Source organism: Oratosquilla oratoria, chromosome 12 (genome assembly GCF_046742065.1).
Source record: "Oratosquilla oratoria isolate Oo_2021 chromosome 12, ASM4674206v1, whole genome shotgun sequence".
Lineage (NCBI taxonomy): Eukaryota > Metazoa > Arthropoda > Malacostraca > Stomatopoda > Squillidae > Oratosquilla > Oratosquilla oratoria.
Genome location: NC_134788.1, coordinates 26,064,092 through 26,077,463, shown reverse-complemented (window position 1 = coordinate 26,077,463; position 13,372 = coordinate 26,064,092). Strand labels below are relative to the sequence as shown.

At 40.0% G+C, this 13,372-nt stretch overlaps 1 protein-coding gene across 3 annotated transcripts in view; it reads right to left on the bottom strand.

Moving 5' to 3' along the window:
* Positions 1–13,372, bottom strand: part of LOC143031134 (galactosylceramide sulfotransferase-like) — an 83,985-nt gene that overhangs the window by 53,667 nt on the left and 16,946 nt on the right. Inside the window, exons 7-8 of one of the 3 annotated variants that reach the window (XM_076194620.1) lie at positions 12,882–12,988; positions 6,517–8,665 (exon numbers count right to left, since the gene is read on the bottom strand). In XM_076194620.1, the coding sequence (XP_076050735.1) occupies positions 8,329–8,665; positions 12,882–12,988 (444 nt within the window). In that variant the 3' untranslated portion in view covers positions 6,517–8,328. Of the gene's footprint in view, positions 1–6,516; positions 8,666–12,881; positions 12,989–13,372 lie in introns of those variants that run through there. The other 2 variants (XM_076194619.1, XM_076194621.1) reach the window with 2 other exon arrangements.

Below are 13,372 nucleotides of genomic sequence, written 5' to 3'. Positions count from 1 at the left end.
ATAATTGCCCGATTGAATACGGCTTAGGCCGACCTGGAAAAAAAAACTCACTACTTACATTGTATACTGTCATTACCATACGCCTTTCAAATTATTTAATTTTCATTTTGTCATTGGATGGGTTTATTTAATGTAAGATATTTGTCACGATGTACAAGGAAAGGCGCCATTTAGGCGTTAGCAAAAATAAAAAGAAAAAATTCGTGAGAAACTGATAAATTGCTGGAGATCTGGCGTACTGTCCGGAAGATGTATCAAAAATATAAACACAAATAAAAAACATCATATATATCATACACTAAAAGATATCAATGTATACTATATTTTACTGAAAATAGACACGAGATATATAGTATAGAAGACATACAGAAAATAGATAATGAATATTATATAAAGTAATAACTAATGCGTTGTACAACACATTGCAGCTATCAATCAAAAGCTATATCATCTTATTCTTTACTGTAAATCCTGAATGTTTTATAAAAACAATTTTCCAAATGTGCAGGGAATTTGTTTATATATATATATACGTTACAGAAAACCGATTAAAATATGTTTTCCAGAAAAATTAGTGCATATATTGTGCAATCTATCAAAAGTGTCTCAAGGAAAATTGTGCCAAATACATTATAAACAGGTTCTATATGTCATGTAACGTATTGCGTGGATGAAGGATCTAAAATATGTACTATCAACACTGTAATTAATCTCCTTATTTTTCATTTTTTTCTCTGAAGAAAATTCGTCAATGTGTTGAAGAACCTTTCGTGTCGACTCGAATGCAAAATTGTCGTCCGAGTCGGTGAATTAGCCTTACCCAACAAAGCATTACAAATCCCATTGCAACAATCATATTTTCTCACCTATTTTCATCTATGATACCATTTCATTTCGTTCATCATCCCCACAGTACTCTTTTCATGCTGTGTGTACAGTAAGTTGTAATTGTAATAATATCCAAGACTGAAAATAACATATATGTATGAGGTCTCATACCGACATTTAAAACTCGTTTAACGAGTATAACATGCTTACATGGGAGACGAGTATGACCCACGTACTGATAGAGAACAAGTGTATTTGTATATGTATTTTAATATATATCGACATTTAGGGTACTACATAGATTATGAGGAAGGCTGTAGGTACATATGTATGTGTTTTTGTAAGTACAAGCCATACATATTTTCTGAAGTTTGTATAGGTGACAAGGCTGATGCATTGAGATGCAGGATGAATGATCAAGGGAGGGGGAGGTTGCATAGGATACACAACCAAACATATCGTACCGTATTCTTCCTGGGAAGTTATATCAAGTTAGATTTAAATAAAGCTTTGGTTAGGTGTAACTCATGTTGTGTGAGGTTTAATCTAGGTTCCTTTAGGTGTAACTCAGTTTTAACTAGGTTAGGTACGGTACCTGCACAGGAATATCGTACGTCTGGGAAGTTTGTTTAGGTACCACTGATGGTGAAGGTGATTGGTCATTGGTGATTGATCTGCCTGATCGTAATCATCGTGATTATCAGTTGCATGTGTTTACAGTATCATATAAATATTAAAACATTCCTAGGAGTTTGATAAAATATACAAGATATATATATAGAGAGAGAGATAGATATATAGATACAACAGCCATGAACGTTATTTTTATAAAGAGGAAGAGATTCAAATACCCGCCCTTCCGAGGGCATTCGAATCCGAATAAACAATATATAAACAAGAAATAAATCAAATCATTGGCCAGAGCTGGACGCTGGCATGGGTTACCGGACCTTATAAGGAAGCTTCTTCCTCGCAACGCCAAGACGAACAGGACGCTTCTTGTTACTGTTTTGCTTTAGATTCTTGTACTTCTCAACGACTGTCGCTCCCCACTTGTCCCAACTGTCCGTCTCGACTTTGGCTTCGACTTCTTCTGTGGGTTCTTCGCGTTTCCCTCTTTTACCACTTCCTCCTCCTCTTCCTCCTCCTCCTCCTCCACCTCCTTTAAAGTCGCCCTTGCCAGCTTTGTAGCGATGGTAGCGTTGGAATTGTCGTTTTCGTAGTTCGTCGGTGAGCTCTCTACCCGTTCGAATGAGGTCGTCGCAGCTTAGAGATGTCCTGTGGTCACGCAAGTGGGAGATGCAGAGTAAGGAAATTGTAATTTTTGTCATCTTGATCGGGGATTTTAATCACAAGAAAATGAATTGAATTGAATAGGATATATCAAAAACAAACGTAATGGGAAATTGTTTTGTTAAATATTGCGGTGGACAATGCAGTGACCCAATACGTGCAAGATGTAATAAGGTTATCACACTAAGACATTTTTCCTCCAGCGCTCAATTTACCGGTCGGCACTGCCTACTTCCAGAATATAATTTTAAATAAATACTGGAAGAAAGTGATCTTCCTTCAGAACATCACATTACTTCTTCCCGGAAGTTGTGGGCTGAACACAATCTCTCTCATGGATACTACAATTATAGTAAATTAGATAATCTAAACACACATATGCGATGGCGCAATGGTAGCATTCCCAGCCGCCAATGCGTTGGTCGGGTTCGAATCCCGCCCAGAGCTCCGCTGTGAGTCGTTACCCCAACACTACTGGGCGGGGAGTTGGGTGTGTGTGTGTAAGGTCACAGCATTACCACAGACCGGTCATATATGAGCCCTGAGCTCTCTTCCGGGAGGGAAATAGCTGTCGATCATGAGTCCAACATGTGATCCAAGACCATGGTGAATCCCACACACACATAAACGACTCGTGGCGCAGCTGGTAGGGTTCCCGGCTACCACTGTCGATCACGAGTCCAACACGTGATCCAAGTTTCTTGATGTTTATTCTGCATTCAGATGTGCCTCAGCTCAGGTATGGCGAGCTAGGGAAATAGAACTTTGAGTAAGGAATAATCATGTGAATTGAAGAACATTGATCAGAGTACCCCTGGCTATGATATGGAGTGCAGGTTTATGGTCAAAGGTGTACCTGTGGAGTGCAGGTTTTGGGTGGAGGATAAGACCTTTTGTGCTGATGCACTGCAAAGGAGCAACTCGTGCACAAGATAGGGATGAGTGCAAACACACAACAGCATCATTTGTAGAATTTCAAGAGTTTATATCTTAATTGCATGGTAGCTGAAAGCAAGGTATTGTTAACGTTGTTGGATTCAGTAATGTAAAGGATATGTCTGTCAGAGAGTTGAAATTTTCATACAATGTATTTTTGACTTTTTATCTGTGATCCCGTTTGTTTGTTGATTAAAAGGAAAGATATAATGCCGCTAGTTCACTGATGATATTGTGAAGAGCATTCAATCACTCCATTGCCTTGTCATGTATTGGATTAAGTAAGTGATGTAAAGGATATGTCTATTAGAGAATTAAACATTTTTAACAGTGTATTTTGATTATTTTTTATCCGTGATCCCATATTTGTTGATTATAGGGAAATGTACTCCACGTGTTCAGTGATGATATTATGAAGATTTAATACATCCATTGCCCTGTTATGTTGCAAGTCCAGTGAAGAGATCCTGTAAGAGAATAGTTTTAGACTCCAACGTTTTGACATTGTTGTAGGAAACAACAGCATGAAACCATGTTCATCTATTGCAGAGTATAACATGAAACCATGTTCATCTGTTGCAGAGTATTCATTAGTTCTGGATCACGTTGAATTAGAAGAATTGTTTGTCTCTAAAAATCCTTGGTTAAGCGAGTAGGTCCTTTGACAATGCACCTGCACATTGGTACTGACTTACAATCAAGCCCCAGCTGCCAACGCACCTATATAGGTTTCCAGGTATAAGATGTAAAGAAATACGACCCACGCGTATGTCACTTGTTTTAATTCTCAGTGTATGGGGCTTGGGACCATGAAGTAGCCTCTCCGCTGCGGGCTTCATGCTGGTCTTAACCCATTAAACTCCGATGACAAGATGTCTTGTCATTTGGTCAAATAAAACAAAAAATCATAATAAAACACCAAAATGTTTGATCAAACAGCATCAGAAAAATATGACGTCAGTCCTCGCTTCGCTCGCAGCGAAGCGAGGACTGACGTCATATTTTTCTGGTGTTTGATCAAACATTTTGGTGTTTTATTATGATTTTTTGTTTTATTTGACCAAATGACAAGACATCTTGTCATCGGAGTTGAATGGGTTAAGCCCGTGCATATTGGGGTGACGATTCTTCATGTGATCAGTGTTAAAACCACGCCCCTTACAAAGAGGAACCCACGGCGTGACCGTTTCTGCTACACTGACAGCTTCAGGCAGCATGCTCCGATACTGATATGATACAGCACCAAAACTAACTCGTCTGCGACAACACCACAACTAAAAACTGCGCGATTCGTTTCCGAGCTGACCTGTGTTTATGCTTTCGAACCGAAACGTTCTCGGTCGTCATTCAAAGATGTACACTTGCTAATGTCAACTGCGTAATCGTTTGTAGACAATGTAGTGACGCGCCGATGGTCAAAACCAGAGTGGCCGTCACACGACTCGAGCTATGCCTTTATACTCGCCGCTGTAGTTGGCAAGCGTAGTTCGCAAAGACGCCTAGGCCAGCCAGCCAGCCAGCCAGCCAGCCAGCAGCCAATCAGAAACTCAGGAAAGCTCCCCGTTGACCCACCAGCCTCTTTTAACCCATTAAACTCCGATGACAAGATGTCTTGTCATTTGGTCAAATTAAACAAAAAATCATAAAACACCAAAATGTTTGATCAAACACCAGAAAAATATGACGTCAGTCCTCCTCGCTTCGCTGCGAGCGAAGCGAGGACTGACGCCATATTTTTCTGGTGTTTGATCAAACATTTTGGTGTTTTATGATTTTTTGTTTAATTTGACCAAATGACAAGACATCTTGTCATCGGAGTTTAATGGGTTAAAAGGACGGCGTCTTGTCGAGACGACCTCTTCAGACCGACTCTGTGCCAATCCACCGGGACTAAGCCAGCTGACATGTCCCACTAATAACTACGACCATCAGAAGGTTCAGAATGCCGCTGTCAAGTTCATCACGGGTTCGCGAGCGAGCGACTTCAGAACCGCTGAGTCCCTCCTACACCGAGTTTCCACCATACGTCCACTCAACCAACACAAACACAAACTTCACACGAGACACCTAGAAAAACTGCACGACGGACACAAACATCTAATACAACACATTACACCTAGACCACACCGTACAGACTATCTGTCAGGTGCGCCCGTCCCACGTGCGGTGTACACGATAAGACGTGTATAACCCTACTTATCAATAATGCACCCCTTCACCAGCTTTGACTGGTGATAACAATAATAATAATAATGATATTACATGTAGCCCATTAATTGACAGGCTATAAGCATACACGTTGGAGGCAACAACCCTCTATGTGTAGAATACACACAAATCCATACCGCAAACAAAACTAACACAACTACATGCACAAACTACATAAACTTTCTCTTCTACTGAAATCATTTACATTTCCAACTTTCTCTCCTACTACATCTTCTCAGTTGACCTACCACTAAAACTATTTCCAATTTCTCCATCTTTCCCTAAGACTAAGCCTCCTACTCATTTTCTAACTTTGTTGGATGAGGATAAGAGGAATAGACACTCCATGTAACCTCACGGTTACACATCATTCGCAGTCTCCTGCCCATACCTCCAAAGCCACGACCCCGCGTAATAAATATCCCTGATCGCCCGGTGGCAAAAGCCCTCTTTTATACACTACTATCTTTTCATTTTCTTACAGACCTTCTTCCTCTCGCACAAAAAAACGATCCCGCGCAAGCGGGTGGTCTTACCTAGCAAGTCAAAATCAGTTCTACCCCAGGACACGACATCTACAAGCAGCAGTTCTCTCAGCAAGTCGCTTTAGACGCAGTCCTCTCCAGCAAGTAACATAAGAATAAAGGAGACTGCAAGAGACCATAAGGCCTACACTAGGCAGCTCCAAATCCATCACCACCTGTCGTCCCCATCCATAAAGTTGTCTAATCGTTTTTTAAAACAACTGATAGTATCAGCGCTTACTACTACATGGTTACTAAGTTTATTCCATTCATCGACCACCCTATTAGTAAACCAATTCTTGCCTATTTCCTTCTTAAATCTAAATTTGTCCAGTTTATACCCATTACTGCGAGTCCTGCCCTGTTGTTTTATTATGACCTTGTTTGCATCACCCTTGTTATAGCCTTTGATCCACTTGAACACTTCTATTAGATCACCCCCGCACTCTGCGTCTTTCCAAGCGGACCTTTGCACCAGCCCACGACATTTGATGAGTCCCTCACTCCGTGATCTCTGAGCCTAATAACCATTAATTAAATCTTAGTGTTGTTGCGAGTCTCATTTCCCTGGCTTGACCGAACCAAACCACAACAAAAACGTTCATCCGGCATTTGATGATCTAGGCTATTAAAAAAAAATATATATGTACCCTTTCTGGGGAATGAGGAAGACTAGGATAATCAAAGAAACTATGCACATATATCTTTTATGTATTGTGGACGACTTAGGCCGATCTATGAAAAACAAGAGAATTGCCCGATTGAATACGGCTTAGGCCGACCTGGGGAAAAAAAAACCGGTGCCTTGAAACTGACTACTTACATTGTATACTCTGTCATTACCATACGCCTTTCAAATTATTTCATTTTCATTTTGTCATTGGATGGGTTTATTTAATGTAAGATATTTGTCACGATGTACAAGGAAAGGCGCCATTTAGGCGTTAGCAAAAAAAAAAGAAAAAATTCGTGAGAAACTGATAAATTGCTGGAGATCTGGCGTACTGTCCGGAAGATGTATCAAAAATATAAACACAAATAAAAAACATTATATATATCATACACTAAAAGATATCAATGTATACTATATTTTACTGAAAATAGACACGAGATATATAGTATAGAAGACATACAGAAAATAGATAATGAATATTATATAAAGTAAACTAATGCGTTGTACAACACATTGCAGCTATCAATCAAAAGCTATATCATATCTTATTCTTTACTGTAAATCCTGAATGTTTTATAAAAACAATTTACCAAATGTGCAGGGAATTTGTCTATATATATATATACGTTACAGAAAACCGATTAAAATATGTTTTCCAGAAAAATTAGTGCATATATTGTGCAATCTATCAAAAGTGTCTCAAGGAAAATTGTGCCAAATACATTATAAACAGGTTCTATATGTCATGTAACGTATTGCGTGGATGAAGGATCTAAAATATGTACTATCAACACTGTGATTAATCTCCTTATTTGCATTTTTTTTTTCTCTCTGAAGAAAATTCGTCAATGTGTTGAAGAACCTTTCGTGTCGACTCGAATGCAAAATTGTCGTCCGAGTCGGTGAATTAGCCTTACCAAACAAAGCATTACAAATCCCATTGCAACAATCATATTTTCTCACCTATTTTCATCTATGATACCATTTCATTTCGTTCATCATCCCCACAGTACTCTTTTCATGCTGTGTGTACAGTAAGTTGTAATTGTAATAATATCCAAGACTGAAAATAACATATATGTATGAGGTCTCATACCGACATTTAAAACTCGTTTAACGAGTATAACATGCTTACATGGGAGACGAGTATGACCCACGTACTGATAGAGAACAAGTGTATTTGTATATGTATTTTAATATATATCGACATTTAGGGTACTACATAGATTATGAGGAAGGCTGTAGGTACATATGTATGTGTTTTTGTAAGTACAAGCCATACATATTTTCTGAAGTTTGTATAGGTGACAAGGCTGATGCATTGAGATGCAGGATGAATGATCCAGGGAGGGGGAGGTTGCATAGGATACACAACCAAACATATCGTACCGTATTCTTCCTGGGAAGTTATATCAAGTTAGATTTAAATAAAGCTTTGGTTAGGTGTAACTCATGTTGTGTGAGGTTTAATCTAGGTTCCTTTAGTTGTAACTCAGTTTTAACTAGGTTAGGTACGGTACCTGCACAGGAATATCGTACGTCTGGGAAGTTTGTTTAGGTACCACTGATGGTGAAGGTGATTGGTCATTGGTGATTGATCTGCCTGATCGTAATCATCGTGATTATCAGTTGCATGTGTTTACAGTATCATATAAATATTAAAACATTCCTAGGAGTTTGATAAAATATACAAGATATATATATAGAGAGAGAGATAGATATATAGATACAACAGCCATGAACGTTATTTTTATAAAGAGGAAGAGATTCAAATACCCGCCCTTCCGAGGGCATTCGAATCCGAATAAACAATATATAAACAAGAAATAAATCAAATCATTGGCCAGAGCTGGACGCTGGCATGGGTTACCGGACCTTATAAGGAAGCTTCTTCCTCGCAACGCCAAGACGAACAGGACGCTTCTTGTTACTGTTTTGCTTTAGATTCTTGTACTTCTCAACGACTGTCGCTCCCCACTTGTCCCAACTGTCCGTCTCGACTTTGGCTTCGACTTCTTCTGTGGGTTCTTCGCGTTTCCCTCTTTTACCACTTCCTCCTCCTCTTCCTCCTCCTCCTCCTCCACCTCCTTTAAAGTCGCCCTTGCCAGCTTTGTAGCGATGGTAGCGTTGGAATTGTCGTTTTCGTAGTTCGTCGGTGAGCTCTCTACCCGTTCGAATGAGGTCGTCGCAGCTTAGAGATGTCCTGTGGTCACGCAAGTGGGAGATGCAGAGTAAGGAAATTGTAATTTTTGTCATCTTGATCGGGGATTTTAATCACAAGAAAATGAATTGAATTGAATAGGATATATCAAAAACAAACGTAATGGGAAATTGTTTTGTTAAATATTGCGGTGGACAATGCAGTGACCCAATACGTGCAAGATGTAATAAGGTTATCACACTAAGACATTTTTCCTCCAGCGCTCAATTTACCGGTCGGCACTGCCTACTTCCAGAATATAATTTTAAATAAATACTGGAAGAAAGTGACCTTCCTTCAGAACATCACATTACTTCTTCCCGGAAGTTGTGGGCTGAACACAATCTCTCTCATGGATACTACAATTATAGTAAATTAGATAATCTAAACACACATATGCGATGGCGCAATGGTAGCATTCCCAGCCGCCAATGCGTTGGTCGGGTTCGAATCCCGCCCAGAGCTCCGCTGTGAGTCGTTACCCCAACACTACTGGGCGGGGAGTTGGGTGTGTGTGTGTAAGGTCACAGCATTACCACAGACCGGTCATATTTGAGCCCTGAGCTCTCTTCCGGGAGGGAAATAGCTGTCGATCACGAGTCCAACATGTGATCCAAGACTATGGTGAATCCCACACACACATACACGACTGGTGGCGCAGCTGGTAGGGTTCCCGGCTACCACTGTCGATCACGAGTCCAACACGTGATCCAAGACTATGATGAATCACACACACACACACAAACACGCACACATACACACACACACACACACAGTAATGCTGCTATACCCAATAAACCGTATATTATTATTATTATTATAATTATTATTATTATTCCCTCCCAGCTGTTGTTTGCGGACGACACTGCGCTTGTGGCAGGGTCAGAGGAGGGATTGAGGAAGCTGGTGGCAGAGTTTGGGAGAGTATGTGATAGAAGAAAGCTAAAGATAAATGTGGGTAAAAGTAAGGTGATGAGATGTACAAGGGGTGAAAGTGGCAGTAGACTGGAAGTGAACATTAAGGGAGAGCGACTGGAGGAAGTGGATAGTTTTAGATACTTGGGTGCAAGTGTAGCAGGAAAAGGTGGAGTGAAGGTGGAGGTAGAATGTAGATTGAGAGAAGCGAGTAAATGCCTTGGTGGTTTAAAGAGTGTAATGAGGAATAGACATTTGGGAATGGATGCGAAGAGGAGACTGTATGAAGGAGTGATTGTGCCAACAGCACTGTATGGGGCAGAAACGTGGAATATAAGAGAAGAAGAGAGAAGGAGTTTGAATGTGTTTGAGATGAGGTGTCTGAGAAGTATGGTGGGGGTTACTAGGCTGGATAGAGTGAGAAATGAGGAGGTGAGGAGGAGAACAGGGGTGAAAAAGGATTTGGGAGATAGGGTTGATGAAAGAATATTAGGATGGTTTGGACACATGGAAAGAATGAGTGAAGAAAGACTAGTAAAGGAGGTATGGAAGTCAGATGTGGAGGGAGTGAACATGAGGGGACGTCCTAGGATAAGGTGGATGGATGGGGTGAAGGGGGCTTTGGGGAAGAGGGGAATGTCTGTTGAGGAAGGAAGGGAGAGGACGGAAGACAGAGGTGAGTGGAGAATGGTTGTATATGGATGATGTTGTGACTGCATGAGGAGGAATAGGCGGGGGGGGGGGGCGGTAGTATGTGTGAGTAAATTTTGACGCAGCCCGAAGGGATTTCTCCCCGTCCTCGATTTTTATGCTAAGGGGGTCGGAGAGGGGGGGTCGCCGATTAAATGAAGCGGCCTTGCTGTGGATGTGCTGTGTCTTGCGACACTGCTTCTGACCCAGGGCGGTGGGCAGGGTGCAGGGATGGCCCATCATCCAGGAGGTGCTCAGATGAGAGGGAGGGTGGGAGGGGTGTGGAGTGTATCTAGGGATGAAATGGGTGGGAGTGTTTTTGTGCCTTTCCCTTTTTGGCTACCTCCCTTGGAAGGGGGAAAAAGCCTTGGTATATGTATGTATGTATTATTATTATTATTATTATTATTATCATTATTATTATCATCATCATTATTATCATTATTATTATTATCATTATTATTATTATTATTATTATCATTATTATTATTATTATCATCATTATTATTATTATTACTATCATTATTATTATTATTATTATCATTATTATTATCATTATTATTATAATTATTATAATTATTATAATTATTATTATTATTATTATTATTATTATTATTATTATTATTATTATTATTATTATTATTATTATTATTATTATTATTATTATTATTATTATTATTATTATTATTATTATTATTATTATAACAAACAAACATGGCGGACAATGCCCGTAGACTCTCACGTCCACCTTATTAGACGCCATTGACAGAGCCTTATGACACTAGACTTAAGAAGCGTCATCACATTGGGCTTTCACGGGTTTCATAAACGCCGACAATTGAGATGTTCGTTTGAGTGAAAACGACTTCGGTTACAATATCTTATGATTCAAGTCTCCAAATATAATATCCCCGTCATATACATAGCAAAGTTGATTGATGAACTGAGAGATTGTGAGCCTAGACGGATGTTAGACATACTGTCGACATGTTCTTAGAGAATCCTAGATTTCTGTAAGGAAAGTCTTATTCCAGTTATTCAAATGGAGGTTGGAGGTAGATGTAGTTTTGTGTTCAAATGCAGTTAGAGAACTTAAACTAAGTTAAAGTCGAGTTTAATTTATAAAGATTGTCCCACAAGTGTAGGTCAAGGTGAAGCGAATTCAGTTAAGTAAACACACACACACACACACACACACACACACACACACACACACACACACTCACACTATCAACTTAACCCATTAAACTCCGATGACAAGATTCCTTGTCATTTGGTCAAATAAAAACAAAAAATCATAAAACACCAAAATGTTTGCTCAAACACCAGAAAAATATGACGTCAGTCCTCGCTTCGCTGCGAGCGAAGCGAGGACTGACGTCATATTTTTCTGGTGTTTGAGCAAACATTTTGGTGTTTTATGATTTTTTGTTTTTATTTGACCAAATGACAAGGAATCTTGTCATCGGAGTTTAATGGGTTAAAATAATAAGCGAAACCCTGATCCGTTCAAGACTTGAATATGCGTCGATGGTATGGTCCCCAGACAGAATGAAGGACATAAGCAAGATAGAAAGAATACAAAGGACATACATGCTCCTCCTTTGTAATCCTTTGTGAAAGACAGCAACCAAACCTGTTCCCCATCCTAGTAGATTAACCACGCGAGGAGAGACCAAAAACACTGGGTTTCCCAACGTTGAAGGATCGAAGAGAAAGAGGAGATAGGGTGACAGTATTCAGGTCAATAATGGGGATAGATTGCATTACAAGACGGGATCTCTTGATTAAAGATGAGAGGGCTTTAAGAGGTCATTGAAGTAAATCAAGAAAGAGCACATTATGTCTAAAGGATGTGAAAAAATAGTTTCTCCATACAAATGCAAAAATACTTGAATTAGCTTATAAGGTGATATAGCCCAGGCTGAGACAATACATCAATTCAAATCTAAGTATGATAATTGGGAAATAAGAAATATGTGGGCCTAGTTGGAACTGTACTTGTATGATACTTTGAAGAGTAGGAGACGGGACCCCACTTGCATTGCTCTATTGTTGTATAGTTAGTTCTTTAATAGACGCGAATTTAGATTAACGCGACTGATTATGTATGTTTTTCTTTTTTAATTATGCGTTTTTCCAACCCCATTAAACAAAATTTAATTTACGCGATACCTATATATCGCGAATCAAATTTACGCGATTTTTTTGTTTACGCAATGCCTCACGGTCTCTACATATCGTGTAAATTGAGAACTACCTAATTAGGTCAATGACATTGGGTGAAGGGCTCATCACATTGGGCTATTTTTCCTCTGACTTCCTACCTCCATTTGAATAACTGAAATAAGACTTCGTTTACATAAACCTAGACTTCTCTAAGAACATGTCGACAGTATGTCTAACTTCCGTCTAGGTTCACAATCTCTTAGCTCATCAATCAGCTTTGCTCTATATATGACGAGGATATTATATTTGAAGACTTGAAAAATGAAATATCGTAACCGAAGTCGTTTTTAATCAAACAAACTCTCAATTGTCGGCGTTGGTGAAGCCCGTGGAATCCCAGTGTGATAAGGCCTTAAACGGACTTAACGTTCCGGACGTGACGCACCTGGTAGTGTTCCCAGAGATTAGGTACCGGATGACACCCCGGGAGCGCGGAGTGTCCAGTCTTCGCTTCTCCTCGCTAATGCTCGTGACGCCGCATTCCTCTCTAAGCTGTAAACAGAAGAACATAAGAACGGTGGACACTGCGAGAGATAACAAGACCTACAGTAGGCCACACCGCATTCCTGGCGAAGCTGTGAACAGAAGAACATAAAAATGGTGGAGACTGCGAGAGATAACAAGACCCACAGTAGGCCACACCGCATTCCTCGCGAAGCTGTGAACAGAAGAATATAAGAATGGTGGAGACTGCGAGAGATAACAAGGCCTACATTAGGCCACACCGCATTCCTCTCTAAGCTGTAAACAGAGGAACATAAGAATGGTGGACACTGCGAGAGATAACAAGGCCTACATTAGGCCACACCGCACTCCTCGCGAAGCTGTAAACAGAAGAACATAAGAATGATGGAGACTGCGAGAGATCACAAGACC